The sequence below is a fragment of the Myotis nattereri genome (assembly GCF_964212035.1).
Source record: "Myotis nattereri genome assembly, chromosome: 9".
NCBI lineage: Eukaryota > Metazoa > Chordata > Mammalia > Chiroptera > Vespertilionidae > Myotis > Myotis nattereri.
Genome location: NC_138084.1, coordinates 39,972,024 through 39,989,829, shown reverse-complemented (window position 1 = coordinate 39,989,829; position 17,806 = coordinate 39,972,024). Strand labels below are relative to the sequence as shown.

The 17,806-nt window shown below is 39.9% G+C and overlaps 2 protein-coding genes across 2 annotated transcripts; both read right to left on the bottom strand.

Annotated features, from left to right (window-relative positions):
* Positions 1-407: 407 nt before the first annotated feature.
* On the bottom strand, positions 408-1,334 carry LOC308524137 (olfactory receptor 52E8; the record flags this gene model as incomplete). The annotated part of the gene is made up of 1 exon (XM_081098285.1): positions 408-1,334. One exon carries the CDS (start codon positions 1,332-1,334, stop codon positions 408-410), a length of 927 nt encoding a protein of 308 aa, XP_080954411.1.
* A 7,743-nt stretch (positions 1,335-9,077) lies between these two features.
* Positions 9,078-10,049, bottom strand: LOC308525450 (olfactory receptor 52E8-like; the record flags this gene model as incomplete). The annotated part of the gene is made up of 1 exon (XM_081100270.1): positions 9,078-10,049. One exon carries the CDS (start codon positions 10,047-10,049, stop codon positions 9,078-9,080), a length of 972 nt encoding a protein of 323 aa, XP_080956396.1.
* Positions 10,050-17,806: the final 7,757 nt, after the last annotated feature.

Below are 17,806 nucleotides of genomic sequence, written 5' to 3'. Positions count from 1 at the left end.
AAATTTCATTCTGCTACTTTCATATTTTCTTCAGTGATTCAGAAAGTGGACCAATTTAAAAACGACCCTATTTAATAATCTACCTCCCACTAACAGCTGGATTTTCAGATGAATTATATACAATTATATAATTACATATATATAACAACTAAATATCAAGTTTTCACTTGAAAAGTTGTGACTATAATAACTACATTATAAGGCAATCTGATTATCAGTATAAACATAAACCTTTCTAAAAGATGCGAACCTTAAAATTATGAAATTATCATCAACAAATTCATTATTATCCTTAAACTCAAAGGATTATTTGCCTTTGTTCCCTCCCTTTAAACCCCTTCTAATGAGCATATAGAGAAAATATGAACAATAAAGCATTCTAAGACTACCAATTTTTAACCATCTTTTTAAAAAATCCTTAAAACTCGCTCCCTAATCTGCTTGGTCCGGACCCCATAGATTACAGGATTGAGGGCTGGAGGAACTACCACATATAGATTGGCTAAAAGAATATGGACATATTGGGGAATATTATAGCCAAAGCGATGTGTCAAGAAAGAGAAAAAGGCAGGTATGAAAAAGGCTAAGATAACACCAATATGGGATCCACAGGTGTTGAGGGCTTTGAGTCGAGCCTCCCAGGAAGGCAGGCAAAAGACTGCATAGAGGATCCTGGCATAGGAGAGAATAATTAGGAGCACATCCAATAATAAGAGAGAAATGTTGCCAAGGCCAAACATTATATTCAGTTTGATGCTGGCACAGGCCAGACGGGCAATGCCCATGTGCTCACAGTAGGTATGAGGGATGATATGATGCCCACAGAAGGGCAGCCTCAGGAGGAGAAACACCAGTGGGCCCACCATGTACAGGCTCCGCAGAATGGAAATGCCTGCAATAACGCTGATGACTTTGCTGGTGAGGATCATGGTATAGCGAAGGGGTTTACAAATGGCAATGTAGCGGTCAAAGGCCATGGCCACCAACACAATGCTCTCCATAGCAGTGAAGAAGTGGATGAAGAACATCTGGGAAAGGCAGCTTTCAAAAGATATGTTCCTGAGGTTGAACCAGAAAATCCCCAGCATTTTGGGGATGGTGGCTGTGGACAGGCCCAGGTCGATGGTGTCCAACATGGCCAGGAAGTAGTACATGGGCTCATGGAGGCTATGCTCAGTCCGGATCACGAACAGGACAGCAGCATTCCCCAGGAGGGCAACAAGATACACAAAGAGAAAGGGGAATCCAATCCAGACATGCATGTCCTCTAGCCCTGGGATGCCCAGCAAAAGGAATGAGGAAGGATGGAACTGGGTGTCATTAGGCATAGACATCCTTCCTGCCACTGTTGTTGATTTTGCGTATTGGTGTTAGATGTCATCTTCACATGAAGGATGCTTGCTCCACTTCTTCTTTCCCAGTCTCCTGATAAAATTCAAAATAACTGTAATATTCATTTTCTCTCATTCAATATTATTAAAACTATCCTGCCATCCTTACCTGGACATCAGATGGCTCCAGGAATCAAGCCAGTCCCACTCTTCCTCAGATCATTCCGATTCACAAAAGGCTGAACAAGAAGAGAGAGGAGAATACCCATGAAGTTGATATTCAAGGTAAGGAGTAGAAATAATAAAGGTCTTTGTTTTTTGTACTTTCTGGTGTTACATACATTGTATTTAATGTATATGAAATATACTTTAGCATATGAAATTCAACACATTATTTTATTGAGAAACTTGAGGACCATTTATATATGTATTTGAAAACCATTTATCTATGTCTTATGTATATTTATATTTGTAAATATACATGCATGTTTATACATATACTAGAGGCCCAGTGCACAAAGTTCATGCACTGGGGGTTGAGGGGTTCCCTCAGCCTGGCCTGCACCCTATCACAGTCTGGGGCCCTTGCAGTCTGGGACCCCTGCAGTCTGGGACCCCTCGCTCCTTACTGCCCGCCTGCAGTGGAGGTGGGAGAGGCTCGCACCACAGCTGCTGCACTCGCCAGCCATGAGCCCGGCTTCTGGCTGAACTCCTGCATTGAGTGTCTGCCCCCTGGTGGTCAGTGCACGTAATAGAGGCCGGTTATTCCACCAGTCTTTCTGCCATTTTAGGGTTTTTTATGTAGGATATGCATATTTTTTTTTTTACTGTGCCTATACCTTTGAATATTTGATCCTGAAAACGGAGGCTGAAAATTTACTTTTGTTTATTCATACACCTAAAACCGCATCACACATACAAATTCTCAGAAAACAATGTTTCTTAAATGACTGAGTCAGAGAAAATTCATAACAACATCCAGCATACACCAGGTGATTAGTAACATAGTTTCCAACTTAACTAGATAGTCCAACAGCCATCTTCATCCAAAATATTTTGGATCATGAATAAAGACAAGAAAATGAAGACATGTTGCACAGGGGCTTTTAAAGTTAGGGCAAACTTTGATTTACCAGTATACAATATTCTAAATTGAAATGGTCTCATTTTCCATTGAACAAACAAAAACTTAAATTAATTTAAGAAGCTTTCTTGGGAAGTGTAATCAGGGCTACCTAAAGAGTTTTGCATTTTTTTTAGCTCCCATATTCAAGTCCATCTAACTCAATTATACATGGAAAAGGAGGTGTCACCTTGGATACCCTTTAGATTAGAGTTTAGTAAAGCTATACTCTATCCCAGTGGTCGGCAAACTCATTAGTCAACACAGCCAAATATCAACAGTACAACGATTGAAATTTCTTTTGAGAGCCACATTTGTTAAACTTAAACTATATAGGAAGGTACATTGTTGTTAACTTAATTAGGGTACTCCTAAGGCTTAGGAAGGGCCACACTCAAGGGGCCAAAGAGTCGCATGTGGCTCGCAAGCCAGTTTGCCGACCATAGCTCTATCCCAATCTTGATGTTTTCCTGAATGTCTCCTTTAAGTACTAAATGAAAAAGGAATTTGTTAAATGGTTCTTTATATAGCTTGAGTGGCAAATTCCTGGATTTATTTATCCTGAGTTCATATTTTAAGACAATCAAGAAAGGGAAGTTGTTTATTGGCTAACTTCCTAAATGGAAGCAATTTTGAAAGCAGTGTGGAAATGATAGTGTATGGGGCTAGTTGCCTGGAAATTGGGGGAGTTCATATTTGAGTAGTACCCATCAGAGACAGATGCACAGAAAAAGCCTCCTTTTGCTATAGGACCATCCTGTAGCAAAAAATGTGGCCCCTCTGGGGCCTATCAGGAGTAACAGAAAGAAGGGATGAGACATTGGGTAGAAATTTAGATAGAAAATTTGAATAAGACTTGGCCAATACTCTCACACTGTGATGAGGGTGATATAAAGATGAAATTTTAATAAAATGTTGCATGATGGTAGAAAAACAAAGGAAATACTGTGGGTATGGATTTGAACAAAATAAACTTTATGTAGGATATGAAATGGATCAAAAACTATATTTTACAAAGAAGCACAAGAAGTTTATTGCAGCTAGAAATGAATGTGTGTTTTAAAAACAGGAACTAAAATTATCATGGGCCCTACCCTGAAAGGTGAGTCCATAGGTTTGTCCTTTAAGAGCTGGACTCTGTGATGTGTGCAACCTTCTCTAGATTCTGGAGATTAATGGCCCTATCTTTCAGTGAAAACTGTCACCCAAATGAGCTAGAGTATGTGGTGGTAGAATTATTATGGTTTTATCCACAGAAGAAAGCTCTTTCCTATTCTCACCTCTGAATTTCCAGGAGTGTTACACATAATTGATCAGTTACCAATGAGCAAACCAACCAGTTACTTACTCATTTCATAGGTAAAAACCAATCTATCCCATCAAAATAGATGTATACAACCTCAGATCTTTGCCAGGCACAATGATGAGACTGGGCCCCAGCTTCTCCTCTTTGAGATCATGGTTTCTAATGTTCTGTAATGAACTTATATCAGACAGTCATTCTCTCGGTTTTGCATCATGTTGGTACTCCACTATATTCCACACCTCCACCTCAGCTACTCCAGTGTACATTAACACCATTTCAAGTCCTCTACCTGATAAAGATAACAAGAAGAGATTCTTTATACCAGCGGTTTGCATCAGGATTGATTGTTTTCCCCTTGGGTATATTTAGGAATGCCAGGAAACATTTTTTTATTATCACAACTTAAAGGAAGTGTTACTGATGTCTAGATGCCAGGGATGTTGCTAAACATCCTACAATGCACAGAGCATCCCTCCCCCCCCAAAAAAAAAAAAACAAAACAAAACACAACAACACAAAGAAAAATCTGACCCACAATGTAAGTAATACCAATATTGAAATCCGTACCCTCCACCTTTCATCTTATCTCTGCCTAATTCATAGTCCCATGGCATAGTGGTATGCTACTAGGAAAAGACCTGCACTATTACATGTTATCTTATTTCTCAGTTAACTTTTTACCTTGGTCCTGAGTCCTAATAAAATAAAACAAAACAAAACAAAATATAAAAAACTTTATTAGTAGTCACAGTTATGCTTCATAATTTATTCAGTCAATTTGTCTGTTCACAAACATACCTGCTTATCTCATTTAGTAGGTCTGAAAATGTGCTAGGTGCCAGGAAACCATAGTCCTTGGTCTCTTGATGTTGTACCTAACATAAAGTTGAAAAAAATAAATGAACTGATATAGAGTTTTCTTCTGTATCTCACCTGCTGTTGTATGTGTGGGACTACGGATGTGAATATATGTTGCCATGAAAATTTATGGTATAAAATTTGTAATGCCCAAAGCTTGCCTGTGTATTCTTTTTATCCTTTTTCCAATGCTGTGTTACACACTTATTTTCTTTTCCTCACTCTATTCTAACTTAGCATGAACTCATTCCCAATTTTCCACAACCCTAACTACAAATAACAGTCTTACCTTGCTTTCCAAATGTCTCTGAGAGGACAGCGCTTGAAAATATAATCTGACCTCTCTCTGGGTCCACACCTTGCTGGCAACGAATAGGCATTTATATTGGTGCGGTGGCCCTGCGTCCAGTTGGATGGGGACTGTAGTCTCCCTGGGTTTCTGACAGAGACGAAGTAATATTCACTGGAGAGTTCTTCCTCCCTACACTGGCACTCTTGGGCAAGAGTCACCAGCTCTCTATTTTTTCCAATGACAATGTAGCTTTTCTGCTTTCCTACTTAAAAACCTAAATTCCTGATTAACATTTAAATTCCTGATTTAAATGATTATCTGCCTTCTTCAATGATATGTCCCATCAGTCTTCCCTCTTTGTTCTACATCATCTCTGTCATAGCCTAAATTTGATATGCCTATTATTCCTTTGCCCCACTCCTCATGAACTATTTAGGTGAAAGACCAGATAAAGCAACAAAAATGTCATGTGATAACCCAAGATTTTAGAGATAGGAAAGCTCAATAAGGTGAGCTAACTTCTTACTCATGATTACCCCACCAGTTGTTTAATGATTATATGAGCAAGGAAAGAGGCTAATTACCAGGACAGAGAGAAACCACTCAGTCTCAAGGAATCTTGCAAAGTTAAGCTCCAGATAAGAGTCTTAGCTGAGCCTAGGCCCAGACATATCAGTCAAGAAACTAGCTTTGGATCACCTACCCCACATATTGCAATCTCTAAATTATTTAAATTGATTTCATCCATTAGAGCTACCCCAACCGAGATGCTATGTTTTGTTGAAAAAAATGAGTCTTCCTTGGTGTGCTTTTTCTGAATTCCTGACTTATAGAATCTGTAAACATAATAAAATATTTGATTTGTTGTTTTATACACTTAAATTTTGGCATTTCTTATACGCAAGAATAGAAAACCAAGAAAAAACTTTCTACCTTAAATTAGGTTCCATTTTAATGAACCCAAAACATGTGTTATTTCTTTGAAAGCCATGCATAGAAAGAAAGACTGATGGACCTCGAGGAGAATGAAGGTGAGGACAGAAGAAAAATGAGAAAGGTGGAATTAACAGCTTAAGAAAGGGGATAGTTTTCATATCCAGATATCAAGTTTGGCCAAACTGTTGCCTTCAGTAACATGGAAAATAGAAAACACTTATAATGAACTGGATTTAGCTAAAATGATTTCCACGCAGAATGTTAGAAGTGTCAAATGGTTTCTTTTATTGATATACTAGTGGCTCGGTGCATGTAATTCATGCACTGGGGTGGGGGTGGGGTGTCCCTCAGCCCGGCCTACACCATCTTCGATCTGGGACCCCTTAGGGGATGTCCGACTGCCCCCCCGACTGCAGGCTGGCGGTGGGGGGCAGTTAGGAGTGACTGCTGGCAGTCGGACATCCCTCTCGTAATCTGGGATAGTTGGTTCCTAACCGCTCACCTACTTTGCCTGCCTGATTGCCCCCAACTGCCCCCCTGGTGGCTGGTTGCCCCCAATTGTCACCCCCTATTGGTCTGATCGCCCCAACTGCACCCCTCTGCCAGCCTGCTCAACCCCAACTTCCCCCCTCTGCCAGCCTGGTCGCCCCTAACTGACACCCCCCCCCCCGCCAGCCTGGTTTCTCCCAACTGTCACCCCCACTGACCTAGTTGCATCTCACTACCCCCTTGCTGCCAGCCTAATTGCCCCCAACAACCTCCCCTGCTGGCCTGGTCACCCCCACTGCACCCCCACCCACCAGCCTGGTTTCCCCTAACTGCCCCCCCTGCTGGCCTGGTTGCCCACAACTGCCCGCCCCCCCCGCCCCCGCCAGCCTGATCCCCCCACGCAGCTTGCTGTTCAGTCGTTTGGTCGTCCCACACTAACCCTCCTGAGGGCCTGGTCGCCCCACACAGCCTGCTGCTCAGTCGTTTGGTTGTCCCTCACTAAACCCCCTGACGGCCTTGTTGCCCCACTCAGCCTGTTCAGTCATCCGTTCAGTTGTTTCAGATGTGATGACCCCTTGCTCTTTATATATACATAGATAGATAGATAGACTAGAGGCCCCTGAGGGGCTCCTCGGCCTGGCCTGCGGCCTCTCACAATCTGGGACCCCTCGGGCGATGTCAGACAGCCAGTTTTGACCCGATCCCTGCAGGCCTGGTCCAGACAGGAGGGAGCCTGATCCTGTGCTTTGAGCGTCTATCCCCTGGTGGTCAGTACCTGTCATAGCAACTGGTTGACTGGTCTTTTGGTTGTTCGGTCACTTAGGCTTTTATATATATAGATAATTGACACTCTACTCATCGATAAATGTGAGTCTGATTCCTCTCTCTTTGAATTTGGAGCTGCATATGACTGCTGGAATCAATAGAGTATGCTGAAGGCAGTGCTATATAACTTCTCAGAATTGAATTTAATAGGCAATGTAACTTCAATCTTATACTGATGGGAAGACTACTTCTTTGGACCTTTATAAGAGGTTGATTCTAAGACCACCCTATTAGAAAAGTTACATGTAAGTTCTCTGCATAAGGATCCCAGGTGAACCTGTATTTCTAATATTCTAGCCTAGAAGCAAGACATGAGAGAAAGAAACCATCCTAGAAATGAGTGCTACAATCCACTTCTAGCCACCAGTCATTTGGATCACTCTCAACAACTGGAGTGATTATATCTGAGATCCTAAACATTATGAAGCAGAGAAGAGCAGTCCCTTTTTACCTTCTTTAAATTTCTAGTCAATGAAATCTATGAAATGAATTAACTGATGATCTTTTAAGACTCTAAACTTTGGAAATTTATTAAACAATGATAAATAACCAAACCACTTAAGTTTAATTGGAATCACATGAGGCAAGAGAAGTGAAATTCATATAGAAGCAATATTTGAAAAGATATCAGCCATATTTTTTATAAAAGTAATGAAAGGCATATAACTTTACTTTTAAAAAGCTACAGATTTCAATAATAATGATGTATTTTTAAAAAATAAATAGCACATTAAGTAAACTTGTTGAAAATCAAAGACCAAAGTAAATAAAAGCTTCAAGCTAAATAAGACACATTAGCTTTGAAAAATCTCATAACAAAACCATAAAGCATGACAGAAAAATGTTGAAAATACGCCATAAAGAAAAGAATACCATCTTCACCTTGGTTCTCTAGTAGACTCTGAGATGGAGAAGTTATATAGATTTATTCAAAAGTACTCTAGAGATGTAAACTTTTAAAGAAGTTGTAATTGCACAGAGAGCTGATGTTTGTTCCATACTGTGATTTTAATATGCACATGTTTAGTGATTCATTATAAAGAGCATTTTTATGTACTTATTGACTAATTGTTTATATGTTTTAAAAAATGCATATATAATATTTTGTCTATTTTTTGTTTTCTTTATTGATTAAGGTTACATATGTGTCCTTATCCCCCCATTGCCCCTCCACCCCCCCGCTCATGCCCTCACCCCCCTAGTGTCTGTGTCCATTGGTCATGCTTATATGCACGCAAACAAGTCCTTTGGTTGATCTCTCCCCCTTCATCCCCCCTCTCCTCCCCCGCTTTCCCTCTGATTGATGCTTCTCTGTCTCTGGATCTGTTTTTGTTCATCAATTTATGTTGTTCCATTATATTCCACAAATAAGTGAGATCATGTGATATTTATCTTTCTCCAACTGACTTATTGTCTATTTTTTAATTGGGTAATTTGGCTAAGTTTATAATTAAATTATGAGTTCTTTATATATTTTGATACAAATCATTTATCATACATATGATATAAAAATATTTTCTCACAGACTGTGGCTTGCTTTTTCATTTTATTATTAGTATCTTTGAAAGAAAATATATTTTAATTTTAGTGAAGTACAATTAATCATTTAATAATATTTTTGCCATTGTCTTATCTATATAATCTTGTACCAAGGCTCTTGTCTTTAGTTCTCTGATCTACTGTAGGTTAATTTTCTCTATGGTGGAAAATAAGGGTCTAAATTCATCTTTTTGCATGAAGACACTAAACTGTTCCAATCCAATATTATCATTACTGTACATATTATTAACATTAAACATAAAACCTGCAATTCAAAGATAATTAATGTTGTTGGTCTCAATATTTTTCTTTGTCTTCCTTTTTTCTAATTGGTTAGACATAAGACAATCTAATTTTACAGTGCACAAAACATGAATTCTATTTAAATCTTTCAAGATCTCTGACTGTTTGTATATCTTTCTTGAACAAAATTCTCAGCACTCGCTCCCTAATCTGCTTGGTCCGGACCCCATAGATTACAGGATTGAGGGCTGGAGGAACTACCACGTATAGATTGGCTAAGAGAATATGGACATATTGGGGAACATTGTGGCCAAAACGGTGTGACAAGAAAGAGAAAAAGGCAGGAGTGAAAAAGGCTAAGATAACACCAATATGGGATCCACAGGTGTTGAGGGCTTTGAGTCGAGCCTCCCAGGAAGGCAGGCAAAAGACTGCATAGAGGATCCTGGCATAGGAGAGAATAATTAGGAGCACATCCAATAATAAGAGAGAAATGTTGCCAAGGCCAAACATTATATTCAGTTTGATGCTGGCACAGGCCAGACGGGCAATGCCCATGTGCTCACAGTAGGTATGAGGGATGATATGATGCCCACAGAAGGGCAGCCTCAGGAGGAGAAACACCAGTGGGCCCACCATGTACAGGCTCCGCAGAATGGAAATGTCTGCAATAACGCTGATGACTTTGCTGGTGAGGATCGTGGTATAGCGAAGGGGTTTACAAATGGCAATGTAGCGGTCAAAGGCCATGGCCACCAACACAATGCTCTCCATAACAGTGAAGAAGTGGATGAAGAACATCTGGGAAAGGCAGCTTTCAAAAGATATGCTCCTGAGGTTGAACCAGAAAATCCCCAGCATTTTGGGGATGGCGGCTGTGGACAGGCCCAGGTCGATGGTGTCCAACATGGCCAGGAAGTAGTACATGGGCTCATGGAGGCTATGCTCAGTCCGGATCACGAACAGGACAGCAGCATTCCCCAGGAGGGCAACAAGATACACAAAGAGAAAGGGGAATCCAATCCAGACATGCATGTCCTCTAGCCCTGGGATGCCCAGCAAAAGGAATGAGGAAGGACGGAACTGGGTGTCATTAGGCATAGACATCCTTCCTGCCACTGTTGTTGATTTTGCGTATTGGTGTTAGAAGTCATCTTCACATGAAGGATGCTTGCTCCACTTCTTCTTTCCCAGTCTCCTGATAAAATACAAAATAACTGTAATATTCATTTTCTCTCATTCAATATTATTAAAACTATCCTGCCATCCTTACCTGGACATCAGATGGCTCCAGAAATCAAGCCAGTCCCACTCTTCTTCAGATCATTCCGATTCACAAAAGGTTGAACAAGAAGAGAGAGGAGAATACCCATGAAGGTGATATTCAAGGTAAGGAGTGGAAATAATAAAGGTCTTTGTTTTTTGTACTTTCTCGTGTTACATACATTGTATTTAATGTATATGAAATATACTTTAGCATATGAAATCCAACACATTATTTTATTGAGAAACTTGAGGACCATTTATATATGTATTTGAAAACCATTTATCTATGTCTTATGTATATTTATATTTGTAAATATACATGCATGTTTATACATATACTAGAGGCCCAGTGCACAAAGTTCATGCACTGGGGGTTGAGGGGTTCGCTCAGCCTGGCCTGCACCCTATCACAGTCTGGGGCCCTTGCAGTCTGGGACCCCTGCAGTCTGGGACCCCTCGCTCCTTACTGCCCGCCTGCAGTGGAGGTGGGAGAGGCTTGCACCACAGCTGCTGCACTCACCAGCCATGAGCCCGGCTTCTGGCTGAACTCCTGCATTGAGTGTCTGCCCCCTGGTGGTCAGTGCCCATAATAGAGACCAGTCATTCCACCACTCATTCTGCCATTTTAGGGTTTTTTATGTAGGATATGCATATTTTTTTTTTTTTTTTTTTTTACTGTGCCTATACCTTTGACTATTTGATCCTGAAACCGGAGGCTGAAAATTTACTTTTGTTTATTCATGCACCTAAAACCGCATCACACATACAAATTCTCAGAAAACAATGTTTCTTAAATGACTGAGTCAGAGAAAATTCATAACAACATCCAGCATACACCAGGTGATTAATAACATAGTTTCCAAATTAGCTAGATAGTCCAACAGCCATCTTCATCCAAAACATTTTGGATCATGAATAAAGACAAGAAAAGGAAGACATGTTGCACAGGGGCTTTTAAAGTTAGGGCAAACTTTGATTTACCAGTATACAATGTTCTAAATTGAAATGGTCTCATTTTCCATTGAACAAACAAAAACTTAAATTAATTTAAGAAGCTTTCTTGGGAAGTGTAATCAGGGCTACCTAAAGAGTTTTGCGTTTTTTTTAGCTCCCATATTCAAGTCCATCTAACTCACTTATACATGGAAAAGGAGGTGTCACCTTGGATACCCTTTAGATTAGAGTTTAGTAAAGCTATATTCTAACCCAGTGGTCGACAAACTCATTAGTCAACAGAGCCAAATATCAACAGTACAACGATTGAAATTTCTTTTGAGAGCCACATTTGTTAAACTTAAACTATATAGGTAGGTACATTGTTATTAACTTAATTAGGGTGCTCCTAAGGCTTAGGAAGGGCCACACTCAAGGGGCCAAAGAGTCGCATGTGGCTCGCGAGCCACAGTTTGCCGACCATAGCTCTATCCCAATCTTGATGTTTTCCTGAATGTCTCCTTTAAGTACTGAATGAAAAAGGAATTTGTTAAATGGTTCTTTATATAGCTTGAGTGGCAAATTCCTGGATTTACTTATCCTGAGTTCATATTTTAAGACAATCAAGAAAGGGGAAGTTGTTTATTGGCTAACTTCCTAAATGGAAGCAATTTTGAAAACAGTGTGGAAATGATAGTGTATGGGGCTAGTTGCCTGGAAATTGGGGGAGTTCATATTTGAGTAGTACCCATCAGAGACAGATGCACAGAAAAAGCCTCCTTTTGCTATAGGACCATCCTGTAGCAAAAAATGTGGCCCCTCTGGGGCCTTTTAGGAGTAACAGAAAGAAGGGATGAGACATTGGGTAGAAATTTAGATAGAAAATTTGAATAAGACTTGGCCAATACTCTCACACTGTGATGAGGGTGATATAAAGATGAAATTTTAATAAAATGTTGCATGATGGTAGAAAAACAAAGGAAATACTGTGGGTATGGATTTGAACAAAATAAACTTTATGTAGGATATGAAATGGATCAAAAACTATATTTTACAAAGAAGCACAAGAAGTTTATTGCAGCTAGAAATGAATGTGTGTTTTAAAAACAGGAACTAAAATTATCATGGGCCCTACCCTGAAAGGTGAGTCCATAGGTTTGTCCTTTAAGAGCTGGACTCTGTGATCTGTGCAACCTTCTCTAGATTCTGGAGATTAATGGCTCTATCTTTCAGTGAAAACTGTCACCCAAATGAGCTAGAGCATGTGGTGGTAGAATTATTATGGTTTTGTCCACAGAAGAAAGCTCTTTCCTATTCTCACCTCTGAATTTCCAGGAGTGCTACACAGAATTGATCAGTTACCAATGAGCAAACCAACCAGTTACTCATTTCATAAGTAAAAACCAATCTATCCCATCAAAATAGATGTATACAACCTCAGATCTTTGCCAGGCACAATGATGAGACTGGGCCCCAGCTTCTCTTTGAGATCATGGTTTCTAATGTTCTGTAATGAACTTATATCAGACAGCCATTCTCTCGGTTTTGCATAATTATGGTACTCCACTATATTCCACACTTCCACCTCAGCTACCCCAGTGTACATTAACACCATTTCAAGTCCTCTACCTGATAAAGATAACAAGAAGAGATTCTTTATACCAGCGGTTTGCATCAGGATTGATTGTTTTCCCCTTGGGTATATTTATGAATGCCAGGAAACATTTTTTTATTATCACAACTTAAAGGAAGTGTTACTGATGTCTAGATGCCAGGGATGTTGCTAAACATCCTACAATGCACAGAGCATCCCTTCCTCCCCCCCCAAAAAAAACAACAAAAAAAAAAACACAACAACACAAAGAAAAATCTGACCCACAATGTAAGTAATACCAAAATTGAAATCCGTACCCTCCACCTTTCATCTTATCTCTGCCTAATTCATAGTCCCATGGCATAGTGGTATGCTACTAGGAAAAGACCTGCACTATTACATGTTATCTTATTTCTCAGTTAACTTTTTACCTTGGTCCTGAGTCCTAATAAAATAAAACAAAACAAAACAAAATATAAAAAACTTTATTAGTAGTCACAGTTATGCTTCATAATTTATTCAGTCAATGTGTCTGTTCACAAACATACCTGCTTATCTCATTTAGTAGGTCTGAAAATGTGCTAGGTGCCAGGAAAGCATAGTCCTTGGTCTCTTGATGTTGTACCTAACATAAAGTTGAAAAAAATAAATGAACCGATATAGAGTTTTCTTCTGTATCTCACCTGCTGTTGTATGTGTGGGACTACGGATGTGAATATATGTTGCCATGAAAATTTATGGTATAAAATTTGTACTGCCCAAAGCTTGCCTGTGTATTCTTTTTATCCTTTTTCCAATGCTGTGTTACACACTTATTTTCTTTTCCTCACTCTATTCTAACTTAGCATGAACTCATTCCCAATTTTCCACAACCCTAACTACGAATAACAGTCTTACCTTGCTTTCCAAATGTCTCTGAGAGGACAGCGCTTGAAAATATAATCTGACCTCTCTCTGGGTCCACACCTTGCTGGCAACGAATAGGCATTTATATTGGTGCGGTGGCCCTGCGTCCAGTTGGATGGGGACTGTAGTCTCCCTGGGTTTCTGACAGAGACGAAGTAATATTCACTGGAGAGTTCTTCCTCCCTACACTGGCACTCTTGGGCAAGAGTCACCAGCTCTCTATTTTTTCCAATGACAATGTAGCTTTTCTGCTTTCCTACTTAAAAACCTAAATTCCTGATTAACATTTAAATTCCTGATTTAAATGATTATCTGCCTTCTTCAATGATATGTCCCATCAGTCTTCCCTCTTTGTTCTACATCATCTCTGTCATAGCCTAAATTTGATATGCCTATTATTCCTTTGCCCCACTCCTCATGAACTATTTAGGTGAAAGACCAGATAAAGCAACAAAAATGTCATGTGATAACCCAAGATTTTAGAGATAGGAAAGCTCAATAAGGTGAGCTAACTTCTTACTCATGATTACCCCACCAGTTGTTTAATGATTATATGAGCAAGGAAAGAGGCTAATTACCAGGACAGAGAGAAACCACTCAGACTCAAGGAACCTTGCAAAGTTTAGCTCCAGATAAGAGTCTTAGCTGAGCCTAGGTCCAGACATATCAGTCAAGAAACTAGCTTTGGATCACCTACCCCACATATTGCAATCTCTAAATTATTTAAATTGATTTCATCCATTAGAGCTACCCCAACCGAGATGCTATGTTTGGTTGAAAAAAAATGAGTCTTCCTTGGTGTGCTTTTTCTGAATTCCTGACTTATAGAGTCTGTAACCATAATAAAATATTTGATTTGTTGTTTTATACACTTAAATTTTGGCATTTCTTATACGCAAGAATAGAAAACCAAGAGGAAACTTTCTACCTTAAATTAGGTTCCATTTTAATGAACCCAAAACATGTGTTATTTCTTTGAAAGCCATGCATAGAAAGAAAGACTGATGGACCTCGAGGAGAATGAAGGTGAGGACAGAAGAAAAATGAGAAAGGTGGAATTAACAGCTTAAGAAAGGGGATAGTTTTGACATCCAGATATCAAGTTTGGCCAAACTGTTGCCTTCAGTTACATGGAAAATAGAAAACACTTATAATGAACTGGATTTAGCTAAAGTGATTTCCACGCAGAATGTTAGAAGTGTCAAATGGTTTCTTTTATTGATATACTAGTGGCTCGGTGCATGTAATTCATGCACTGGGGTGGGGGGTGGGGTGTCCCTCAGCCCGGCCTGCACCATCTTTGATCTGGGACCCCTTAGGGGATGTCCGACTGCCCCCCCGACTGCAGGCTGGCGGTGGGGGGCAGTTAGGAGTGACTGCTGGCAGTCGGACATCCCTCTCGTAATCTGGGATAGTTGGTTCCTAACCGCTCACCTACTTAGCCTGCCTGATTGCCCCCAACTGCCCCCCCTGCTGGCTGGTTGCCCCCAATTGTCACCCCCTATTGGCCTGATCGCCCCAACTGCACCCCTCTGCCAGCCTGCTCAACCCCAACTTCCCCCCTCTGCCAGCCTGGTCGCCCCTAACTGACACCACCACCCCCCGCCAGCCTGGTTTCTCCCAACTGTCACCCCCACTGACCTAGTTGCATCTCACTACCCCCTTGCTGCCAGCCTAATTGCCCCCAACAACCTCCCCTGCTGGCCTGGTCACCCCCACTGCACCCCCACCCACCAGCCTGGTTTCCCCTAACTCCCACCCCTGCTGGCCTGGTTGCCCACAACTGCCCGCCCCCCCCGCCCCCGCCAGCCTGATCCCCCCACGCAGCTTGCTGTTCAGTCGTTTGGTCGTCCCACACTAACCCTCCTGAGGGCCTGGTCGCCCCACACAGCCTGCTGCTCAGTCGTTTGGTTGTCCCTCACTAAACCCCCTGACGGCCTTGTTGCCCCACTCAGCCTGTTCAGTCATCCGTTCAGTTGTTTCAGATGTGATGACCCCTGGCTCTTTATATATACATAGATAGATAGATAGACTAGAGGCCCCTGAGGGGCTCCTCGGCCTGGCCTGCGGCCTCTCACAATCTGGGACCCCTCGGGCGATGTCAGACAGCCAGTTTTGACCCGATCCCTGCAGGCCTGGTCCAGACAGGAGGGAGCCTGATCCTGTGCTTTGAGCGTCTATCCCCTGTTGGTCAGTACCTGTCATAGCAACTGGTTGACTGGTCTTTTGGTTGTTCGGTCACTTAGGCTTTTATATATATAGATAATTGACACTCTACTCATCGATAAATGTGAGTCTGATTCCTCTCTCTTTGAATTTGGAGCTGCATATGACTGCTGGAATCAATAGAGTATGCTGAAGGCAGTGCTATATAACTTCTCAGAATTGAATTTAATAGGCAATGTAACTTCAATCTTATACTGATGGGAAGACTACTTCTTTGGACCTTTATAAGAGGTTGATTCTAAGACCACCCTATTAGAAAAGTTACATGTAAGTTCTCTGCATAAGGATCCCAGGTGAACCTGTATTTCTAATATTCTAGCCTAGAAGCAAGACATGAGAGAAAGAAACCATCCTAGAAATGAGTGCTACAATCCACTTCTAGCCACCAGTCATTTGGATCACTCTCAACAATTGGAGTGATTATATCTGAGATCCTAAACATTATGAAGCAGAGAAGAGCAGTCCCTTTTTACCTTCTTTAAATTTCTAGTCAATGAAATCTATGAAATGAATTAACTGATGATCTTTTAAGACGCTAAACTTAGGAAATTTATTAAACAATGATAAATAACCAAACCACTTAAGGTTAATTGGAATCACATGAGGCAAGAGAAGTGAAATTCATATAGAAGCAATATTTGAAAAGCTATCAGCCATATTTTTTATAAAAGTAATGAAAGGCATATAACTTAACTTTTAAAAAGCTACAGATTTCAATAATAATGATGTAGTTTTAAAAAATAAATAGCACATTAAGTAAACTTGTTGAAAATCAAAGACCAAAGTAAATAAAAGCTTCAAGCTAAATAAGACACATTAGCTTTGAAAAATCTCATAACAAAACCATAAAGCATGACAGAAAAATGTTGAAAATACGCCATAAAGAAAAGAATACCATCTTCACCTTGGTTCTCTAGTAGACTCTGAGATGGAGATGCTATATAGATTTATTCAAAAGTACTCTAGAGATGTAAACTTTTAAAGAAGTTGTAATTGCACAGAGAGCTGATGTTTGTTCCATACTGTGATTTTAATATGCACATGTTTAGTGATTCATTATAAAGAGCATTTTTATGTACTTATTGACTAATTGTTTATATGTTTTAAAAAATGCATATATAATACTTTGTCTATTTTTTGTTTTCTTTATTGATTAAGGTTACATATGTGTCCTTATCCCCCCATTGCCCCTCCACCCCCCCGCTCATGCCCTCACCCCCCTAGTGTCTGTGTCCATTGGTCATGCTTATATGCATGCAAACAAGTCCTTTGGTTGATCTCTCCCCCTTCATCCCCCCTCTCCTCCCCCGCTTTCCCTCTGATTGATGCTTCTCTGTCTCTGGATCTGTTTTTGTTCATCAATTTATGTTGTTCCATTATATTCCACAAATAAGTGAGATCATGTGATATTTATCTTTCTCCAACTGACTTATTGTCTATTTTTTAATTGGGTAATTTGGCTACGTTTATAATTAAATTATGAGTTCTTTATATATTTTGATACAAATCATTTATCATACATATGATATAAAAATATTTTCTCACAGACTGTGGCTTGCTTTTTCATTTTATTATTAGTATCTTTGAAAGAAAATATATTTTAATTTTAGTGAAGTACAATTAATCATTTAATAATATTTTTGCCATTGTCTTATCTATATAATCTTGTACCAAGGCTCTTGTCTTTAGTTCTCTGATCTACTGTAGGTTAATTTTCTCTATGGTGGAAAATAAGGGTCTAAATTCATCTTTTTGCATGAAGACACTAAACTGTTCCAATCCAATATTATCATTACTGTACATATTATTAACATTAAACATAAAACCTGCAATTCAAAGATAATTAATGTTGTTGGTCTCAATATTTTTCTTTGTCTTCCTTTTTTCTAATTGGTTAGACATAAGACAATCTAATTTTACAGTGCACAAAACATGAATT